The 21,498-nt window shown below is 53.7% G+C and overlaps 2 protein-coding genes across 3 annotated transcripts; one reads left to right on the top strand and one right to left on the bottom strand.

Annotated features, from left to right (window-relative positions):
- Positions 1–9,132: 9,132 nt before the first annotated feature.
- On the bottom strand, positions 9,133–17,568 carry TRIM72 (tripartite motif containing 72). 2 transcript variants are annotated; one of them, XM_066383330.1, is made up of 7 exons: positions 17,417–17,568; positions 16,797–17,193; positions 14,402–14,497; positions 14,083–14,313; positions 13,172–13,194; positions 10,628–10,746; positions 9,133–9,741 (listed from the first exon to the last, which is right to left on the bottom strand). In XM_066383330.1, exons 2-7 carry the CDS (start codon positions 17,184–17,186, stop codon positions 9,167–9,169), a joined length of 1,434 nt encoding a protein of 477 aa, XP_066239427.1. In that variant the 5' UTR covers positions 17,187–17,193; positions 17,417–17,568; the 3' UTR covers positions 9,133–9,166. The 2 variants fall into 2 exon arrangements, with proteins under 2 accessions (XP_066239427.1, XP_066239428.1); XM_066383331.1 differs by having other exon boundaries at positions 17,426–17,553.
- PYDC1 (pyrin domain containing 1) lies at positions 15,237–16,290 on the top strand. The gene is made up of 3 exons (XM_066383332.1): positions 15,237–15,579; positions 15,865–15,911; positions 16,092–16,290. Exons 1-2 carry the CDS (start codon positions 15,314–15,316, stop codon positions 15,866–15,868), a joined length of 270 nt encoding a protein of 89 aa, XP_066239429.1. The 5' UTR covers positions 15,237–15,313; the 3' UTR covers positions 15,869–15,911; positions 16,092–16,290.
- Positions 17,569–21,498: the final 3,930 nt, after the last annotated feature.

The following is a 21,498-nucleotide window of genomic DNA, read 5'->3' as shown; positions in this document are numbered from 1 at the left end:
AAAATACAACTAAAAATGCTTAATTTTGAAAATTGAACATTTTAAGAACATAGAAAAAATAGTTAACATATAGTGTAATAACACGTTATATTATAAAATAATAATAATAAAACATTAATAACAACTAACATTGAATGGGCGTTTAGTCTGTACTGGTATTAAGTGCTTTGCATGTTAACCCACTAAATCTTCATAGAAATTCTATGGAAGCCCTGGCCAGTGGCTCAGTGAATAGAGTGTCGGCCAGGTGTATGAATGTCGTGGGTTTGATTCCTGGTCAGGGCACACAGGAGAAGCCATCATCTGCTTCTCCCCACTCCTCTCTCCCCTTTTCTCCCTCTTCACCTCCCACGGCCAGTGGCTGATTGGTTCAAGCAAGGCCCTGGGCACTGAGAATAGCTCCAATGGAGTGCATCAGCCCCAGGCACTAAAAATAGCTCCATATTCAAGCATTGGCCTTAGATGGGGTTGCTGGGTGGATCCTGGTGAAGATGCATGAGGGGGTCTGCCTCACTATCTCCCCTCCTCACACTTAAAAAAAAAATTATGAAGAAAATATTGTTCTCATTTTTTTTTTTTTTTTTTTTAGTGAGACAGAAGGATAGACAAGGACAGACAGAGAGGAAGGGAGAAAGATGAGAAGCATCAACTTGTTATTGTAGCGCTTTAGTTGTTCATTGATTGCTTTCTCATATATGCTTTGATAAGGGGCCTCCAGCTGAGCCAGTGACCCCTTGCTCTAACCGGCAACATTGGGCTTCAAGCCAGCGGCCTCATGCTCAAGCTGGCGAGCCCGCGCTCAAGCCGGCAACCTCGAGGTTTCGAACCTGGCTCCTCAGCATCCCAGGTTGTCTCCCTATCCACTGTGCATTTTGATTTTATAGATGAAGAAACTGAGGCACGCTAAAGCTAGTAATTATAAACCAAGTTTTTACAACACAGCTTATATCTATTGGGGTGCTTTGAGCTATAAATATTAGCAATCCCAACTCAAACAATAGCCAATGTATCACATCACAGAACAAGACCAAGATTCAGCAGCTCAGGGGCACTATTAAGGACCCAGCGATTTTATGTCATTTCATTTGAATTCTGTGATTATGCTAAATAGAATTGCTCTCAAGTTCCTCTTTACTCCTATAGAAGTTCTCCTTGATTTCACTTTTCTATTTAGTTTTTTCTCTTCTTCTTTTTTTCCAAGTGAGAGAAGGGGAGACAGAGAGACAGACTCCTGCATGCAACCCGACAGGGATTGACCCGGCAACCCCATCTGGGGCCGATGCTCTGTCCATCTGGAGGCACGCTCGCAAATGAGCTATATTTAGCACCTGAGGCAAGGCTTCATAGAGCCATCCTCAGTGCCAGGGGCCGATGCACTCAAACCAATCAAGCTATGACTGCAGGAAGGGAAGAGAGAGAGAAAGAGAGAGGGAGAGAGAGAGAAGGGGGAGGGGGAGGGTGGAGAAGCAGATGGTCACTTCTTCTGTGTGCCCTGATTGGGAATCAAACCCGGGACATGCAGATGCTGGCCTGATGCTCTACTCCTGAGCCAACCAGCCAGGGCCTCCCTTTTCTACTTGAAAGTGAGGCTTCTTGTGCTTAGCCTCTTTCTGAATCCTTACAATTGAATCCCTGAGTTTCTCACTCATTCTTTTGTTCATTCAAATACTATGTATTGGGCAACTACTATGTACCAGACATTGGGAATCTAGCAATAAGCCAAATAAATACACATGTCCCTGACTCATGGACCCTATTCTATTTGGGGAACAGAGCAGACGATGTCAGCAGCCTGCCCTCACGTCCCTGTCCTTGAGATCCTAATGCCCTCAGACCCTCAGGTGGCTTGCAGATGACTGCCAGGTCCGTAGCTCCCTACGCCGAAAGTGACACTCCACTCCCAAAGCGGCTCGCAACCAACGCCCCAGCTCCCTTCCACCTTCAATGGGATAGCTCTGAGGTATGTGTTTTTTTTTATCATTTCCCAGAATTTGCCCCTGGATTAAGGTTCAGTCACTCCCTGAGGTAACCAGCTTAGTATGCACCCTTTGTACGAAGTGACGCAGGATGACCAAGTTCTGGAGACGTAATGCACAGCCCAGCAGCTATAGTTCATAACACCGCATTGCATACCTGACGCGCGCTAAGAGGAGGTCTTCACTGTTCTCACCACAGGAAGGAATATGACTGTGTGAGGTGGTGGGTATGTTCAGTAGCGTGATGATGGGTGATCATTTTACAATGTATGTATGTTTCAGATCATCACATTGTACACTGTAAATATATGCCTTTTTTTTTTTTTTTTGTATTTTTCTGAAGCTGGAAATGGGGAGAGACAGTCAGACAGACTCCCACATGCGCCCTACCGGGATCCACCTGGCACGCCCACCAGGGGCGATGCTCTGCCCACCAGGGGGCGATGCTCTGCCCCTCCGGGGTGTCGCTCTGCCGTGACCAGAGCCACTCTAGCACCTGGGGCAGAGGCCAAGGAGCCATCCCCAGCGCCCGGGCCATCTTTGCTCCAATGGAGCCTCGGCTGCGGGAGGGGAAGAGAGAGACAGAGAGGAAGGAGAGGGGGGGGTGGAGAAGCAGATGGGCGCTTCTCCTATGTGCCCTGGCCGGGAATCGAACCCGGGTCCCCTGCACACCAGGCCGACGCTCTACCACTGAGCCAACCGGCCAGGGCCAATATATGCCATTTTTATGTGTCAATTATATCTCAATACAACAAGAGGGGGATGAGAAAAATTCACCCTTAACTGGCTGTCTTTCCGTCCTTGTCCCTCTGCTGGTGACCCCGGCACCACCCTCCTTGTGCTAGAATCCTTGTTTCGGGGTCTGCTTCTGGAACAAGGCAAACCACGACAGAGCCACAGCTGATAAGCATGAGAGAACTAACTGCTTGCAGGAAGTCACACGTCAGCCATGTGAAATGCTGCTGAGAGGTTATGATGAAAACAGAAACTTGTCCATTGGATTTAGCAACACAAGCTTGACCTTGAAAAGGGCCCTGGCAGACCATGTGGATACCAGACTGCTGTAGCTTAGAGTTTAAAAAAAAAAAAAAAAAAAAGATCCGTTCTCTGCCCCAGGAGGGAGAGACAGTGGCTTTAGGGGTTGGGGCTATAGAGACAGGGAGATGGGGACCCACCTGCAGGCACACCTGCCATGTCTGACACACCGAGAGATCAGACAACTAACAGACAGGTTGGCAACTGACTTAGTGACAACCACTAAGATAACTAAAGGGGGCGGGGTGGTTTTTAATTAGAGAGAAAGCAAAAAGTTATAAAGAAAGAAAAAGAAATCAGAATATTACAAGACTCAGCCTTGAATAGCATTTGTGTAATCATAATAACACAAAGCCAGAACACTAATTTAATCAAAAACAAAGATTGCACTATACTGGAAGGACAGAGGAAGGGAGAGAGGGTGGTGAAACAAGGAAAATCCCCATGTTGCTCAGTAGGAAGACCCAATAAATGACGCCTGAAAATTAGGAAGTAGGATTACAGTTTGTCACTTGGAGCTTTGAAGACAAATAATAAAATGAACAAAATGATTGCCTCCACAGGGGTGTGAAGGAGGACAAAGGGACTCCAGGTGTTTGTAACAAATACTTCGTAACTATTTGACACTTGAAACCAACGTTCTTCAAACTTTTCTGAATGTAACCACAGTAAGAAACTGAGTTACTTCACAACCCAATGCACACATCCAAGTGAAGTGTCCCCGAGGCTGGGGATTGATGGGATCTCTGACGAGGCTGGGGATTGATGGGATGTCTCACACACTGCAGGCTAGTGTGAAAACTGATAGAACCACTTTGGAAACACAGGTTTGAACCTGCTCAGCAGTCCCACTCTTCGGTGTCTGTCAAAGTGAATTTAGCACATACACATCAGGAGACATATGCAAATATTTACATATTCGTATCTGCACCATCCATAATAGCTAAAAACCAGAAAGGACCCCCAGTGCCCATCGATAAGAGAATAGACAGACCCAATAAGTCAGTGGGCTATTATTATACTGCCAAATGAAACACCACGGATAAATTCTAGCCACATCAAATGAGCAAGTTCACGGTGCTAAGAAATAATTGTTGATTTTGTTAGGTATGATAACAGTCATATGGTAATGTAAGAAAATGTCACTAGTTTGTAGAAATGAGTATTAAAGTATGTACAAGTGATTTTAGGTACCACTTCTTGGCAACTCAGTTGTCATCTTTGTTAAAGTGATAAAGCGGACAAACTTATGTCTGCTAAGGTCGTTGTGCTTTGCAGATTTACATCAGCACCAGGAAGGGCGCTGGTGAAACAGTAAGATGTCCAGGATTGACTTTTAACTATTCCAAGGAAAGAGAAAGAAAAATGTAAGAGATGAAGCAAGTGCCGCAAAATTGTGATAATTGTTGGAGCTGGGTCATAGGTACATAGAGGCTCGTGATACTCGTTTTCTCTCTTTAAATAGGTTTGAAATTTTCATAATAAAATGTTTTTTAGCCCTGGCTGGAAGGCTCGGTTGGTTAGAGCATCATCCCGAAGTGCAGAGGTTGTCAGTTCATCCCGGCCAGGGCACATACAGAGCAGATTGATGTTACTATCTCTCTCTCTCTCTCTCTCTCTCTCTCTCTCTCTCTCTCTTTCCCTCCCTTCCTCTCTCTTCTTTCCTCTGTCTCTAAAATCAGTCAATAAATTAAGAAAAAAATAAGAAGAGGTGGAGTCTATTGAGTCTTGGTTTATATTAAAAAAATAAAGTAATAAAGCTCTGATCTGGCCGTTGAGACAGGGAGTTCCTGGCTCATACTCAGCCACTAGCCTGTCACATTGCTGTAGAAACAAATTCCTGACCTGACCTGTGGTGGCGCAGTGGGTCTATAATCTTTATAAAACATCAGGGTGATAACTCTTTCACAGACCGGCATGAAATTTCTGGCAGACTGGTCCACAGATAGGTGGTTGAAAAACACTGTTCTGTAGGGTAACGTGAACAGATTTCCTGATTATATGATTGAATGAAAAAAGGCATATTGTACAACATATAGAATATGATGTCATCATTTATATAGAAAGAAAAAAATCAATGTTATATACTTTCTATGGGACATGAACAGGTATAGAGTCCTATAAAACTACTACCAAACTGACATCAAAGTTTATTTGATGAAAATTAGGATTGGAGAGATAGAGAACTTTCCCCTTATTTGTAAGATATAAAGTATATTCGTGTATAATTTCTTTTTTTTAGCAAAAAAGAAAGGGACACTCATAGTTGCATCACTTTAGTTGTTCATTGATTGCTTTCTCACATGTGCCTTGACAGGGGGCTCCAGCAAAGCCAGTGACCCCTTGCTCGAGCCAGTGCCCTTAGGTTCAAGCCAGACACCTCTGGGCTCAAACCAATGACCATGAAGTCATGTCTATGATCCCACGCTCAAGTTGGCAACACTGGCTCGAGTTTATGAGCCCGTCCTCAAACCAGATGAGCCCGTGCTCAAGCCACGGCATCAGGACTTCGAACCTGGGTCCTCAGCATCCCAGGCCAATGCTCTGTCAACTGCGCCACCACCTGGTCAAACTCATGCATAATTATTTAAATAATTTTGAGGTACTGGCTGTTCGGCTTAGTGGTAGAGCATCCGCCCAGCGTGTAGATGTCCTGGATCTGGTTCCCAGTCAGAGCATATAGCAGAAGCAACTATCTACTTCTCCACCCCTACTTCCTCTTCTCTCTCTCTCTCTCTCTCTCTCTCTCTCTCTCTTCTCCCGCAGCCATGGCTCAATTGGTTCGACAGCATTGGCCGGGTGCCGAGGATGACTCCGTGGAGCCTCCACCTCAGGTGCTAAAAATAGCTCGGTTCCGAGTATGGCCCCAGATGGGCAGAGTGTCATCCCCAGATGGTGAATACAGGGTGGATCCTGGTCGGGGAACATGCAGGAGTCCGTCTCTCTATCTCCCCTCCTTTCACTTAGAAAAGACAGTAAAATAATAATAATTTTAAGAAATCATGTATCTGAGGGTTTGAAAGTCTAGGTCCAAACAGCCAGCACAAAGGCAAAACTTCATGGACATCCCTTATTTCAGCTTAAAAATTCATGCAAATTCTATACTCCATAATGTGTTTGTTTTAATACATTGTTTTCAATGTTTATTTATTGGTTAAATTATACAACTTTCCTAGCACCATCACCATTACCAAGAAGAAAGTCTGGCCTGACCTGTGGTGGCACAGTGTATAAAGCATTGACCTGGAACGCTGAGGTCACTGGTTCGAAACCCTGGGCTTGCCTGGTCAAGACACACACGGGAGTTGATGCTTCCTGCTCCTCGCCCTCTTCTCTCTCTCTCTCTCTCTCTCTCTCTCTCTCTCTCTCTCTCGCACACACATATACAAATCAATAAATAAAAATATTTTAAAGTCTGACAGAAGTCCACACCCCGAGAGGCACCGTGCACATGTGTATTCGGGTCCTTCATGGCTGTGGCACCGTTGTTCTCTGGGGAAGAGGCAGCCAAGCCTCGTGGGGCGCCAGTTGCTTCAGGGCTGCCAGTGCGAGGGTGAGATAAATGGGAGTACAACCTGCGGACACGTCACAGGCTGTCCGTGAACGTTGCTCGCGGTGGAGCGCGGCTCTGGCGCTGTCAGTTTGCTCTCGGACGCCGGAAATCAGGAGGCACAGGACACCTGTCAGCACCAGGGGCTCTGGGACCCCAGCGCCTCCACAAGGGGGAAGTACTAACGGAGGGGACCTCGACTTTGAGAAATGAGCACTGGAGGGACCCGCTTCTCCCCATTTTACCTGCCTCTACCCCCCGGGGGATTCTGGCTGGGCCAGGCAGCCACCGGCCAGCAAGGAGCACTCTGGCCAGGCAGCTTCCACAAGCTCGCCCCATCGTGACCGCCTCTGGCTCGGGGACCTCGCCTCTCACTCAGCCACCGGCAAGCTCACAGGTTCAGTCTCTCAGTGCACACAGCTCAAGCCAGAGTAACTTCATGCAGGCAGACTCTATGGTGTCTGTGACAGGATGGTTTCCTAGGTGACTCCAACCAAGAGGAGCAGTGGCTGAGGGCACAGCTGAAGGCAGGGGACCCATCCTGTGTCTCTGCTGTGCCAGCACCGGCAGGCTGTCCCAACCAGCCACTGAGCATGGACACACGGCAGGCTTGTTCCGGGCACACACAGGGCTCCTCGCAGGGGTGGCCTGGTGGTCGCTTCCACCCAAGCTGCCCTCCCATCTCCTTCACTCGGGGTCAGACTGGCATCAGACCTGACAGCCCCACTTCCTCACACCGCCGCCTTCCCTCATCCATCTGTGCACAGTTCATCTGGCCTCGACGTCGGCTGCTCCGATCCCCATTCCTCAGAAAGGGGCTTTGGGCTCTTGGTCACCCGCCCTCCCCAGACGCCCACAGCAGGGATCCAGTGCGGCAGGGTGCACATTGTAAGGAGGTGCTGTGTGAGGAGAGGAGAGGAGAGGAGAGGAGACGGTGGTATTCCCGAGTCCTGGTGGACGGGTGGGAGGGGAGAAGGCATTCCTGGCAGAGCTGCAGGATTGGGGGGGGGGGGAGCAGGGAGTGGCACACGGTGAGGCTGAGCAATAGCACAGGGCCTTGAATGCCAAGTCAAAGACAGGGCTTTCTCCTGTAAGCAATAAGGAGGTGTTCCAAGTTTTGAGCCACTGGGTCACCTGACCACATTTGTGTTTTCAGAAAGATCTGATGGGTCAAGACTGCAGGCTGGGAGGCCAATAAGGAGGTTACTGCCTAACAATAGCTCATTTGTCTCTTCACACGGATTTAATGAGGAAGGAGTCAGGATACAATCATTTTTACTTATACTGCTGGATTTTACAACCAAACAACCCTTTTACTTTATTGTTTTGTTTTCCAGAAAGAAACAGCTCTTCAAGGTCACCCTCTCAGCTGTGTCTCAGAGCCAGTGCCCAACAGGCCTTCCTCTAAGGTACACAAATGAGAGTGTGCCCCCAGCCCCCAGCCCCCGGCCCCCGCTGGACCTAGAGGCCTTTCTTACTCTACCCACAACCATCCCTTTGCCCCGCCTCTTACTTCCATCACCCTAGAAAATTCCCCACGGTCCCCAGGCCTGTCACAGTTCACCAGTAACATCCCAGCCCCTGAGAGCAAGTGGCCCCAGGCTGTCGCCTTCCCTCAGGATAAGAAGACAGCCTCCAGTCTCCCCAGAGGCCTCCCAGCCCCAGCGGTTACTCCAAAGCCCAGAAAATGGGTGTTTGAGCTAAAACCAAGGAAGGTGTGAACCAGCAAGTAAACCTGGGAACCAACTCAGATGATGGGGTGGGAGCCTTCTATCTCCACAAACAGCCGGGCCGGCGGGCTTCCATCTGGCTTTTCTCTGTGTTGGCAACTTGGGGGACTTCCCCAATGTCCGACACACTCAGTGAACATATACTCCAGAGGGAAAGAGAAAGAGTTGGGGGCCCGTTTGTTCACCTGGTGCAGGCTCTGGCCGTTGTCAAATGGCTGTTGAATGCAGGAACGTATTTTGGATTTTCTATACCCGATAGCTGGTAGTTATCAGATAACTGGCCCGGTGTAATGGACACCTTCCCAACCAGACGACCAGAGGGATGTGATCAGCGGCTTGCAGGGGTGCCCTGCCCTTCAGCAACACCGGGACCGTGGATGCAGGCTTCTGCCCTGCCCGGGACCGACCGAGGCAGACACTCCGCCATCTGTGCTTCCACAAGTCGCTGTCGCGTGCATTGAGAAGGTGGTTTTCACCCGTGCTCCACTTGGAGAAGCACTCAGTGACAGGCCTTCAGAAATGGCGAGTCTGCCCCGACTCCAGGTCCTCACAGAGGGCAGCCTGACCCCGCAGCGGCTCCTTACTCTGCCGAGCTCTCCGGCTCCTCCCCCCACCCGCCCCAGGCTCCTGAGCCCTCTCCCCACCCCCACCCTTCCCTCAACCTCGGCTTCTTCCTGGAACACCTGGACCTCCTGGTTCCCAAACGGGGGTTTCCCCATTGACCCGACATAGATATAGATTTCCCTTCCCCGCCCCCACCCCAACACCTCACTGGCAGCACCCCACCTTGTCAACCTCAATTCTCAAAACGCTTGGGATCCCCAGCCCCCTCCGTCGCCCCCCAGCCCTGCCCCCTCCTCCGCCCAGCCGGCAGCTCAGGCCTCCTCGGCCCCGGGCCCCACCAGCAGCAGCGGCTGCGCGTTCTTGCCCTTGTCGTGCCAGCACACGTCGAAGAAGGGGTACACCGGCCCGGGGAGGCGCTCGTGGAAGGAGAAGAGCAGCTGCAGCGCATCGGGGTCGCTGGCGTCGTAGAAGGAGAGGACGCCGTCGCCGAAGCTCAGGTAGATCCCGATGCGCGCCGGCCGCCTCTCCGGGCAGCGCAGTGCGCGCGGCTCCTTGGCTTCCACGTGCGCCTCCAGGGTCTTGCCTTCACGCAGCCCCAGCAGCCACAGGCCCTGCGAGGGCACGGGGTGCAGGCGGCCGCGGCGGCTGGCCGAGGCGGCAATCACGCCCAGCGCCCAGCGCGGCTTGTCGCCCACCTCCACCTCCCAGTAGTGCTCGCCCGCGGAGAGCAGCTGGTGCGCCACCACCGCCACGGCCTTGTCGAACTGGCGCGGGTCCTCGCCCGCGGGCGGCGCCTTCTGCTCCGAGCACTCCACGCGGCGGCCGCAGGGAGACAGCACCAGACTCGGGTGGGCCGTGCTCGGGTCGAACGTCAGCTCCTTCATCGCTGCCAGTGGGAGACGGGGCAGGTCCGTGTGTCAGTCTCCCGCGAGCCTTTTCCCACGACCAGGTTATTGTCGCCTCTAATCCTCCCAGACCCTCGGCGGCGGCGGGTGACACCCTCTCAGTTTCTCTTTGCTCAGCTGTAACCTGAGGCCATAGCCCCTCCTTCCTGGGTGTGTGGGAGGATTAGGTTGATACAAACAGTACAACTGGCCATCCAAGGCCCAGGTCACAAGTAGGATACAGCCAGGGAGCCGGGTTTGAAGCCAGCTTCTACCTCCCCGGCTGTGTGACCTCAGCCAGTCTGGACTCAGTCTCTGGGCCTTAGTCTTTTGGATAAGACAAAGGTCCCTCCACTGCCACCTCCCACCTCCCGCAAGGCAGTGAGGGTGACAAGCCACAGGGACATGTCCGGGAGCTCTGTCAGCTGTAGCACCCCAGTGCTCTCTAGCTCTTGGGCAGAGGAGGCTGAGCCCTAGGGGGGCCCAGCCACAGGCCACCAGAGTCAGTGTTGGCCCGGGCCAGGGTCCAGGGTTCCAGCTCTGGAGAACCTCGGGCCCGTTTGGCAAGGATTATCATCTCCTCCGTCCAGAAGCGGCAGAGACGGGCCGAGGGCCGCACAGGCTGGAGCCCAGGCCCCAGCCTCCCCGGTTGCCAGCAGCAGCAGCAGCACCCCTCCCGTAAGCAGTGTCCCCTCCCTGTCAGGTCGCACACCCACAAATCCCATGCCCTCTTAGCATGGTACCGGGGACAAGGGGAGAGGTGAAGGGGCAGTGGGCACCTTCCGCAGTGATCTCCGTAGCTGGGACTAGGGAGCCCCTCTGTGTGGCTGCAGCCTTCTAACCCCCACACATTGGCAAACGCAACCCAAAGTCAGCCCGCCCCAGTACCTGGCATCAGAGCCCGGAACATCTTCCTCCACACCTGGAATTTGAAGTCATCTGAAATGACAGGCAGCTGGATGTCCAGGCGGGCAGGTGGTGGTGTCTCCGCCAGGATCTTCTGCAGCCTGGGGACAGGGGACAGGGAGGTGTGAGGAGGTGTCTGGAGGAAGCACGGAGCAGGGGCGGGGCAAGAAGCAGTACCCGGAACAGAGGGAGACAGGGCTGGGGTGCAGGTTCAGGGTCTCCCCACATCACAGCCTAAAAACTGCTCCACTGGGTTTTTTTGTCCTCTTTTGCTCCATCCCCTCCACCCCCTTAGCCAGCCCCACCCCGACAGCTGTCAGCATGCTCTCTATCTTGAGTCTGTCTCAGTGTTGCTAGTTAGTTCATTCTGTTCATCAGATTCCACATGTGAATGAAATCGTATGGCACTGGTCTTTTTCTGATTGGCTTATCTCTCTTAGTAAAATGCTCTAATTCAGTGGTCCCCAACCCCCCGGCTGTGGACTGGTACCGGTCCATGGGCCATTTGGTACGGGTCCACAGAGAAAGAATAAATAACCTACATTATTTCTGTTTTATTTATATTTAAGTCTGAACGATGTTTTATTTTTAAAAAATGACCAGATTCCCTCTGTTACATCCGTCTAAGACTCACTCTTGACGCTTGTCTCAGTCACGTGATACATTTATCCGTCCCACCCTAAAGGCTGGTCCGTGAAAATATTTTCTGACATTAAACCAGTCCGTGGCCCAAAAAAGGTTGGGGACCACTGCTCTAGGTCCATCCATACTATCGCAAAAGGTAAGATTTCCTTCCTTTTTATGGCTCAGTAGCATTCCATTGGGTAAATGTACCACCGCCTTTTTATCCACTCATCTAAAAACAGAAAAAACTCAGCCCTGGCCGGTTAGCTCAGTGGCAGAGCGTCGGCCTGGCATGCAGGAGTCCCGGGTTCGATTCCCGGCCAGGGCACACAGGAGAAGCGCCCATCTGCTTCCCCACCCCTCCCCCTCTCCTTCCTCTCTGTCTCTCTCTTCCCCTCCCGCAGCCAAGGCTCCATTGAAGCAAAGATGGCCCGGGCACTGAGGATGGCTCTGTGGCCTCTGCCTCAGGCGCTAGGATGGCTCTGGATGGCTCTGGATGCAACAGAGCAACGCCCCAGATAGGCAGAGCATCGCCCCCTGGTGGGCATGCCGGGTGGATCCGGTCGGGCTCATGCGGGAGTCTGTCTGACTGCCTCCCCGTTTCCAACTTCAGAAGAATGCAAAAAAAAAAAAAAAAAAAAGTTAAAAACAGAAAAAACTCATGGACATGAACAAACAGTGTGGTGACTGCCCAGTGGGTGTGGAGGGGGAGAGGCAGGAAGCTATGAGTGTGTAAATGATGGTGGGTGGAGACTTGACTGGGGGGAGGAGGACACACAATACAGTGTTCAGACGTGTTGTAGAATTGTGCACCTGCGACCTGTATAATTTTGTTCACCAGTGTCACCGTTTATAAACTCAATTCAGAAAAGTAAAATAAAATAAATATGATATATAACCCTGAAAAAAAATAAAAGAACTCCACTGCTGAATTTTCAGTTTGGAAAGATAATAAATTCTGGAGGTGGGCCCTGGCCGGTTGGCTCAGCAGTAGAGCGTCGGCCCTGCGTGTGGAAGTCCTGGGTTCGATTCCCGACCAGGGCACACAGGAGAAGCGCCCATCTGCTTCTCCACCCTTCCCCCTCTCCTTTCTCTCTGTCTCTCTCTTCCCCTCCCGCAGCCAAGGCTCCATTGGAGCAAAGATGGCCCGGGCACTGAGGACGGCGTCGTGGCCTCCGCCTCAGGCACTAGAATGGCTCCAGCCGCAGTGGAGAACGCCCCAGATGGGCAGAGCATCGCCCCCTGGTGGGCATGCTGGGTGGATCCTGGTTGGGCGCATGCGGGAGTCTGTCTGCCTCCCTGCTTTTCACTTCAGAAAAAAATAAAATAAATTTCTGGAGGTGGATGGTAGTGATGGTTGCACAACAACATGAATGTACTTGGTGACTCCGAGCCTAAAACGAACACTAAAAAATGGTTAAAGCGCTTCACTTTATGTATCTATCACCACAATTTTTTTTAAATGTCTTTTGCTGGGATCCGGTCCAAGCTGCTCCACCCCGTCCCAATCTGCCCGCCAGCCAGACCGGCTTCGTCTTCCCTCCCTCTTCCCAGTCCCTGCACCTGATGTCGCCTCTGCCTGCAGCGCCCTTCCCCCAGCTCGCGGCCTAGCTAGCTCCGGGGCATTCCTCCTGCGTCCAACGCAAGTGTGCGCGCCTCTGGAAAGCCTGCCCCGGCCACCCACTTCCTTCCAGGGCAGCACTGAGCACACAGTCATGCTTCTGTCCCTGCCCACCTCTGTCTGGGAGGTTCCTGAGGAGGAGGACCAGGTGGGTTCGTTTCTGTGCAGGGACAGGGCAGTGGGAATAGGGGGCAGGCACAAGGTAAGTAGAGGGTGAGCAAGCCAGTGCCGCTCAAGACCAGGGCACGTTGGGAAGAAAGGCAGGGCCCGGCTGATCTCACCTGCTGGTCACCAGGCAGTATTTCTGGAGAGAAAGAAAAAGGAAATGGAGCTGAAGCCAGCAGGAAAGACCCGGGAGAGTCCTCAGCAGTGCTGAACCAAGAATGCTGGTTTGGGGTCAGAAAGAATCGGAGAAGCCAAAAGAAACCCGGAATTCTGGCCCTGGCCGGTTGGCTCAGCGGTAGAGCGTCGGCCTGGCGTGCGGGGGACCCGGGTTCGATTCCCGGCCAAGGCACATAGGAAAAGCGCCCATTTGCTTCTCCACCCCCCACCCCCCCCCTTCCTCTCTGTCTCTCTCTTCCCCTCCTGCAGCCAAGGCTCCATTGGAGCAAAGATGGCCCGGGCACTGGGGATGGCTCCTTGGCCTCTGCCCCAGGAGCTAGAGTGGCTCTGGTCACAGCAGAGCGACGCCCCGGAGGGGCAGAGCATCGCCCCCTGGTGGGCAGAGCATCACCCCCTGGTGGGTGTGCCGGGTGGATCCCTGTCGGGCGCATGCGGGAGTCTGTCTGACTGTCTCTCCCCATTTCCAGCTTCAGAAAAATACAACAAAAAAAAAAAAAAGAAAGAAACCCGGAATTCAAGGCCACCCCCAGCCCTTTATCTCTGTGTAAATTAGAAAAAGGTAGCCCCTCCCCCAAGAAACTAATTATACATGGTAGAAGATTGACCTGAGAAATGCACAAACCTACACGTCTATGATACGGCTGCTGCCCACTTAGATATAGTGCCTCCGTGCAGTGCCCAACCTAAGCAATCGTAACAGCAGCCCTAGCCTCCCCCCGCCCTCCGTGGGTGACCCTGGCTCCTCCCTGGCCCTCTGTGGACCTCAGGGTCCCTGTCGGACCATGGGGTGAGGTCTCAGGGGCCTGACCCCCGGCTGAAGGGCGGAGCGGGAAGGTGATCCAGTGCTCACCATGAGAAACTCCGTCTGCGCCTTCTCCGCCACCTCCTCCATCACCTTCTCCATCTGGCGCAGCTGCTCCAGGTAGGAGTTCAGGCTCCCCAGCTCGCGCCGCAAGGCGGCCTCTGCCTCACCCCGCACGCGCTGTGCCTCTCGGTCCAAGGAGCCCTCCAGCGCGGCCAGGAACGCCCGCATCGTGCCCAGCTGCTCCCCCACGGCCCCCTGGAACTGACGCACCGTCTCCTGTGGGGACAGACAGGCCCAAGCACTTGGCTGGGGACCCAGAGCCTGGACCCCCAGTCACCCGGCCCCGCCCCGCTGAGCCCCTCACCTCCACCTCCTTCAGCTGGCGCTCCAGCACCGCCACACTCTTCTCCTTGCGCGCGCATGCCTCCTGCAGCTGCGCCGTCTGCTGCGGGAGCTGCGCCTGGGGGGCGAGACACGAAGCAGTGCTACTGCTGCCCCAATCCCGCTCCCTTCTGCCCCTCAGCCTCAACGCCAGCTCTGCCTCCGGCCAGGCGGGTAGCTGCCCATCCCCACCTGCGGGTCTCCGGGCCCTTGCCAGTACTGGTCCTGATGTCTAGGGTGACTTAACCCTCCACTTGCTTATGGAGGTTGAGTCTTCCCGAGCCTGCGCCCATCCCCTCAGGAGGCAGCCCCGCAGCACACAAATGTGTCTGGGTCCCCTCCGCCAGAGGGGTATGAAGTTGGCACGTGCGGGCTTCCGGGGGTGAGTGTAGGATGAGTAAAGAAGAAATGCAAGCTCCTCCTATTCCTGGGCTTCAACCCACGTGTAAATGCAGAACATTGACAAACCACTCCAGTCAGCCTTCCTGCACACCAGGGGCCACCAGTTTGTGACTCCTGCGATGCAGGTGTTGGGGAGCTCCTAATACCTCCTGCCAAAGCCACTCAGTGCGGGCAGGGGCGTGGTCCTGGAATCCGACGGCTCCAGTCCCGCCTCCATGGCTTCCAACCTGTTTCCTCTTCTGCAGAATGGAAACAGTCACCTGCACCTGGCAGGTGGCCCTAAAGGGAAGTGGCGCTGGGCGCTGTTTGTCGTTGAGTGCTCTCCGGGTGGGAGCCGCAGGATTGGCCTGTGGGGCTTCCCGAGCCAGCTGCCAGGACAAACTCCTCCCCAGGACGTCCTCCGGAGCGAAAGCCCCGCCTGCTGCCGGACAGGGCGGGCCGGTGGCTCCGGGCAGGTGCGGGGTCCGAGGTTCAGAGCCGGCCAGACTGAGCCATGGGGAAGAAGCGCGATGCCATCCTGGACGCGCTGGAGAGCCTTAACCCCGACGAGCTCAAGAAGTTCAAGATGAAACTGGGAAGCACGTCGCTGCGCGAGGGTTTTCGGAACATCCCGCGGGGGGCGCTGGGGGCACTTGATGCCGTGGACCTCACGGACAAGCTGGTCACCTTCTACCGCGAGGACTACGGCGCCCAGCTCACTGCAGACATTTTGAGTGAAATGGGCATGCAGGACGAGGCTGAACGGCTTCGGGAGGCCCAGTGAGTTTCCTGCCACTACCAGACCCCATTCGACTACTCCTGAGTCTTGGCACATGGTCCTGTCTGAACCCTGACCCTCTTCCTCGCCAAGACCAGCATGCAGTCCTGCTCCAGCCTTCCTGTCCCCCTCCTCCAGAGACCTCTGGCCAGCCAGCCCCTCGCTGAGGCTTAGGGCTGAGCTGATTAAGACCCTGGCAAATTGTATCCGGCCCCACCTGTGCGCTGCGGGCTCCTTGGAGTCCTGGCGCCCCATTCCACTTCCCAGACTCCCTTCTCTCTCCGCAGATAAAGACTGACGGACAAGGTTGGGAGTCCTGCGGTTATCAGCAGAGGTGAGCCTGGCCTGGGGGGTGGGGGGGGTGGGGAGGAGGCTCCCGCCCTGGACTAGGAGACCACCGGACCAGCGCTGGGCGGGACTGGATCCTGCAGGAGTGGGAGGGTAGGTGAGCTGATCCCCTAGAGGAGCCCAAGGCCTGAAATAGGAGTCTGAGGACTGCGGTCTACCCCTCTAGGAGTCTGGCGGCCAAGGAAAGTGCAGTGAAATGCTGATGTTTGTGGGCAAAGGTAATCCTCTGAAGCCCTCCTCGACCACCAGAAGACGATGGCAGCTTCTCCACCGCGGGGACAAGGACAGCTCCATGCCTCCAGCCTCCTCCTGCCCCTGCTCCTGTCATTTACTCTAACACAGCCCAATAAACGCTTCCTGACAGACGTTCTTGGGCCAGTGTAGACAGATCCTCCCGTGATTTGCACACGTATAGCATGGGCGAACCAGTGTGCGCCAGCCTCTCCAATGGCCAGGTGTTTTCTCGGGGCACCCGTGGGAACTGCAAACCTCAGGGCGCGCACAGATCTGTGCAGGCTCTGGAGGCGTTCAAGGCTAACAGCTCCAACCAGAAAAAGTCTTGACTTAAGTCTCGGTGCCAACCTGGGCCTGCGCGCACAGCTGCTGCCCACGCGTGCCCGCAAAATCTAGGTTTGCGCCGTGCCAGTCCCTCCCTGGCCCGCCCCTTTGTCCTCTCCGCCGGCCCAGCCCCCACTCCCCAGCAGCGTCGCCCCTCCCGCGTCCCCGCCACTCCCCCGTCCCCACCAGTCCAGACGCCTTGGGCCCTGGAGCTCAGAGTCCAAATTAATGCGTCCACCTCCTGAGGGGCCCTGCCCCGTCCCACGACACCACGCGATCCCCAACCCCGCTGGAGGCCGCCCGGGTCCCACACCTTGAGGCGCGCGTGGGCTTCGGCAGCGGGCAGCAGGCGGTGGCCGCGGTGCGAGCCCAGCGAGGCGCACACGCCGCACACGAGCGCGCGGTCCTGCTCGCAGTAAATGCTGAGCGGGTCCAGGTGCTCCTCGCAGTGGCCCTGCGGCACCTGGGCCAGCCCCTCCACCAGGCGCGCCAGCTGCAGGTTGGTGCTGAGCGCCTGCGGCCGCGTGGGGGCCTGGCAGCATGGGCAGGGCGCGGTGCCGTCCGCAGCCGGCTCTCCGGCCGCGCGGCCCAGGCAGGCGCGGCAGAAGCTGTGGCCGCACTCGGCGGTCACGGGCGCATCGAACAGCTGCAAACACAGCGGGCAGGACAGCTCCTGGCGCAGGAGGCCGGGCGCAGCCGACATGGCGGGCCTGGGGACAGGAGAGGTCAGACAGGGAGGCTCAGCGGACAGCCCCCCTACCAGGGAGGGAGTCTCAAACAGTTTCTAGACATTACCCAGATTGCAAACCGTCTTACCCACTGTCCTTCCCCTGCCTTAGCCCCAGATTCCCCAAAGCCCCGACTCTCCTCTCATTCGCCTCCCAGAAGCCTCCGCCCTCCCCTCCCCCATATGGGCAGGCCCACAGGACCCACAGGGCTCACAGTCTCCTTGGAGATCTTGGGCAAGAAGACACTCCCAGGAGGTTCAAAGTCAGGCCTAACGGAACGGCAGGGGCGTCCGAGTTGTGTCTGAAGATAGGTGAGAAGCAAGTAGCAAGCTCAGAGCAAGGACAGGGGACTCCCAGCACAGGTGGCCGGCTCCAGTGAACAGCGGCCAGCCGGTGGATCCTCCCCGACTGAGCCCTAGCCCCGCAACTATATTTAGCTGCCCCGCCTCTGCCTGGAAACCGTTCTAAAAGTGAAGGCTGAGTGGTCAGGGAACGAGCAATACATGTCAAGGCCACCTGTCCTGGTCCATCCCACTGTCCCCTCCCCTGCCCAGCCTGAAGCCAGAGCTCAGAGCCAGCAGGAGACAGGGCCTCCCATTCCAGAGAAGAAAGAAACAGGGGGGGGGGGGGAGTCGGCCCTTTGTCCCCCACCCCCACTTCCACAATCTCCAGCTTCCGCCTTCCCCAAGTGTGGCCCCTCTCCAGCTTGTCACCCACTGATTTCCCAAGCGAATGTCTCTCCCAGGGCCACTGACAGCTTTATGTGCACCTGGAAGGCGGACAGGACCTCACCCCACCCTGAAAAGTTTTCTTCCTCCAGAGTCGAGGGAAAGGCGCGGGGGGGGGGGGGGGGGGGGGTGGTAAAGTTGGCCTCCCTAAATGCTGGGACAATAGATAATAGAGGGACAGCTGAATGAATGAATGAACTGAATCATGAGCCTGTGGCCTGAAAGTGAATTTCAAATTCATCCTGTATTTGAAATCTCGGTTTAAATTTCATTGAAAATAAAAACCAGACCCCCGCTGTGGCCTGTGAGGCTAGACCAGCTTGGTCCATTTATCTCTCAGCCCCTCGCCCCTGCTCAGTGGCCTTTGCCCTTGCCACCCCCACCCCCTGGAAAACTCTTTGACACCCACATATCGCGCAGCTCCCTCCCTGTGCTCAGTCAGATCTTTACCCGAGGTCACCTTTCCAGTAAGGTTGTCTTGAACTCCTGATTGTAAATCTCACGTCCCCCTTCCCTGCTCTCCTCCTCTTCATGACGTTTCTCACCACCTGACATGCCAGATATTTCACTTGTTGGGTTCTTATCTGTCCCCTGCTGCCAGAATATAAATCTGTCCCCTGCTTGTCACCAACTTAAAATTAAGTATGTGTTGCCCTGGCCAGATAGCTCAGTAGGTTAGAGCGTCATTCCCCATGCCAAGATTGCGGGTTCGATCCCTGGTCAGGGCACACATAGGAATCAATGAATGGTTAATAATGTGTGGAACCACATATCCATGTCTCTCTCCCTCCCTCTCTCTCTCTCTCTCTCTCTCTCTCTCTGAGATCAATAAATAAAATATTTAGAAAATAAAATAAAATGAAGAGTGCAGCACACAGCAGGTGCTCAATAAATATCCCACAAAGGTATAAACACACACACTCACTGGGTCCTTCGCTTTTTGCCTCCTAGCTACACTTGCTCTCAGACCTGACCTGGATCTGCTCTTTCTCCTTTGACCAGTGTCTGTCTCTGCCAGATTCTGTTTCTGTCTCGGTCTCTCTTTTTTTTTTAATTGATTTTTTTTTTTTTTTTTTAGATAGAGAGATAGGAAGGGAGAAGAGGGAGAAGATGAGAAGTATCAACTCATAGTTGCTTCACTTTAGTTGTTCATTGACTGCTTCTCATACGTGGCTTGACATGGGGGCTCAAGCCAAGCCAGTGACCCCTTGCCCAAGCCAGTGAACTTGGGTTCAAGCCAGCAACCTTGGAATCATGTGGCTGGTTCTGCGCTCCAGCCAGTGACCCCGTCCTCAAGCTGGCAAGCCCACGCTCAAGCCGATGATGAGCTGGCGCTCGAGCCAGCAACCTCCCTCGGAGTTTTGAATCAGGGACCTCAGCATTCCGGGTTGACGCTCTATCCACTATGTCACCTGCTGCCAGAATATAAATCTGGTCACCACTGGTCAGGCTCTCTCAGTCTCCTAATTTCTTTCCCCTTTGGACTCTCTCTTTGCCTCACTCTTGGAGAGAGGCAAACAAACTAAGTTGTGTAAAGTCCTTAGAACCATGCCAAGTCCATAGAAAATGTTCACTAAATGTCGGCTACTGACATTATTACAATCATCATTACTAACTGTTACAGTGAATCTTCCCTGCAAATCTGTAAGGTCAGCAACATCATCCCCACTTCCTAGATTGGGAAGCTGAGGATCAGAAACTGTAATACTGACAAAAGCACCTACTATGAGCCAGGCCTGCTCCAAGTACTTCACAATTTCTAATCCATTTATAATCTCATAACTTCATTTGTAACCTCATCATTGTTTCTATCTTACAGGGTGGCCAAGAGACACAAAGAGCCCACTGTCCTGGCAGCCTACGGTGCTCCTGGCTCCGGGAGGGGTGCTCTGGCTCCAGCAATCAAAGGGTTACTTTTGTTGGGTGAGGAGGGTCACACCCAGAAAGCATCTTGCCACCAACTGCTCTGGTCTGGTCCAGAGGACAAGGGTGTGCCTGAGGTACGACTGCAGGCACTTTTCTGCCAGGGGTCAAAGATCAGAGCTCTGAGACTTCCCCCAAAAATGGGGGTAGAAGGAAAAGTGGTTTTGATGGCTTCCCAGAGAGCTGCCCAAGGCCCCTTCTCCCCACTCTTCTGGGGGGAATCTGCCCTGGCAGTCTCCAGGAATGAGCAGGCTCTAACTCTACCTCCCTGGGGGACCCTGGGCACCTTACTGTCCTTTTCAGGGAGGTGAGCACATTAATGGCACAGGACACAGAGCCCAGAGAGGGCCTATGACCTCCCTCAGTCACACAGCTGAGAGGCAAAGGATCTGGGAATCAAACCTGAGTGCGTCTGACACACCTCATCTCCTGCTCTTCCCACGTTTCCAGTCTCCTGAATGTGCTTTGTAAGTTCTAGAGCAGTGCTGGTCAACCTGGTCCCTACCGCCCACTAGGGGGCGCTCCAGCTTTCATGGTGGGCGGTAGCGGAGCAACCAAAGTATAAGTAAAAAGATAGATTTAACTATAGTAAGTTGTTTTATAAAGATTTATTCTACCTGACCAGGCAGTGGCGCAGTGGATAGAGCGTCGGACTGGGATGCAGAGGACCCAGGTTCAAGACCCCGAGGTCACCAGCTTGAGCGCGGGCTCATCTGGTTTGAGCAAAGCTCACCAGCTTGGACCCAAGATCGCTGGCTCAAGCAAGGGGTTACTCGGTCTGCTATGGCCCTACAGTCAAGGCACATATGAGAAAGCAATCAATGAACAACTAAGGTGTCACAATGCGCAACAAAAAACTAATGATTGATGCTTCTCATCTCTCTGTCCCTGTCTATCCCTCTCTCTGACTCTCTGTAAAAAAAAAAAAAAAAAAATTTATTCTGCCAAACTTAGCGAAAATCCGACATAAAGTAACTTGGTAAAATCCGGCATAAAGTATACAATTACTTGGTAAGTAATTATTATTATATGCTGTAACTCTGCTTTATAAATTTTATAAAGTAAAGTTACTTCCCTACTTTATAAATCACCATTACTGTGGAACAGGTGAGTGGTTAGAAAATTTTACTACTAACAGAGATACAAAAGTGGGCGGTAGGTATAAAAATGTTGACTACCCCGTTCTAAAGCATTCTGTGAAGAGCAGGAAGTTAATGTTATCATTAGTATTATTGCAACATCTGCCCTCCAAAGGGTGTTGTGGGCAGTCTGGGGGAGGCGTAATTTCCATTGACAAAATTCCTCCAAGCAGTCTGTCAATTTCTGAGGCCAGACATTGGACTTTTCAGATGTTAGTTGGAGCTGGGGCCTAGGAGTTAGATGGATGTGGGTTCGATCCGAGTTTTCTTTTTATTTCTTTTTTTCATTTTTCTGAAGCTGGAAACAGGGAGAGACAGTCAGACAGACTCCCGCATGCGCCCGACCGGGATCCACCCGGCATGCCCACCATGGGGCGACGCTCTGCCCACCAGGGGGCGATGCTCTGCCCATCCTGGGCGTCGCCATATTGCGACCAGAGCCACTCTAGCGCTTGAGGCAGAGGCCACAGAGCCATCCCCAGCGCCCGGGCCATCTT

The sequence above is a fragment of the Saccopteryx leptura genome, chromosome 4, assembly GCF_036850995.1.
Source record: "Saccopteryx leptura isolate mSacLep1 chromosome 4, mSacLep1_pri_phased_curated, whole genome shotgun sequence".
Taxonomy (NCBI): domain Eukaryota; kingdom Metazoa; phylum Chordata; class Mammalia; order Chiroptera; family Emballonuridae; genus Saccopteryx; species Saccopteryx leptura.
Note: the sequence above shows the minus strand (reverse complement) of the source record. Positions and strands in the feature narration are given on the sequence as shown.

What these genes read in the sequence shown, in the direction of transcription:
- TRIM72 (XM_066383330.1), bottom strand. Translation starts at nt 17,186, where the DNA reads ATGTCGGCTGCGCCCGGCCTCCTGCGCCAGGAGCTGTCCTGCCCGCTG. An exon ending in GCCAGCTGAAGGAGGTGGAG is followed by an intron (nt 14,314 to 14,401) that starts GTGAGGGGCTCA and finishes CTGTCCCCACAG; the next exon opens with GAGACGGTGCGTCAGTTCCA. An exon ending in TACTGCCTGGTGACCAGCAG is followed by an intron (nt 10,747 to 13,171) that starts GTGAGATCAGCC and finishes CCCTGTCCCCAG; the next exon opens with GCTGCAGAAGATCCTGGCGG.
- PYDC1 (XM_066383332.1), top strand. Translation starts at nt 15,314, where the DNA reads ATGGGGAAGAAGCGCGATGCCATCCTGGACGCGCTGGAGAGCCTTAAC.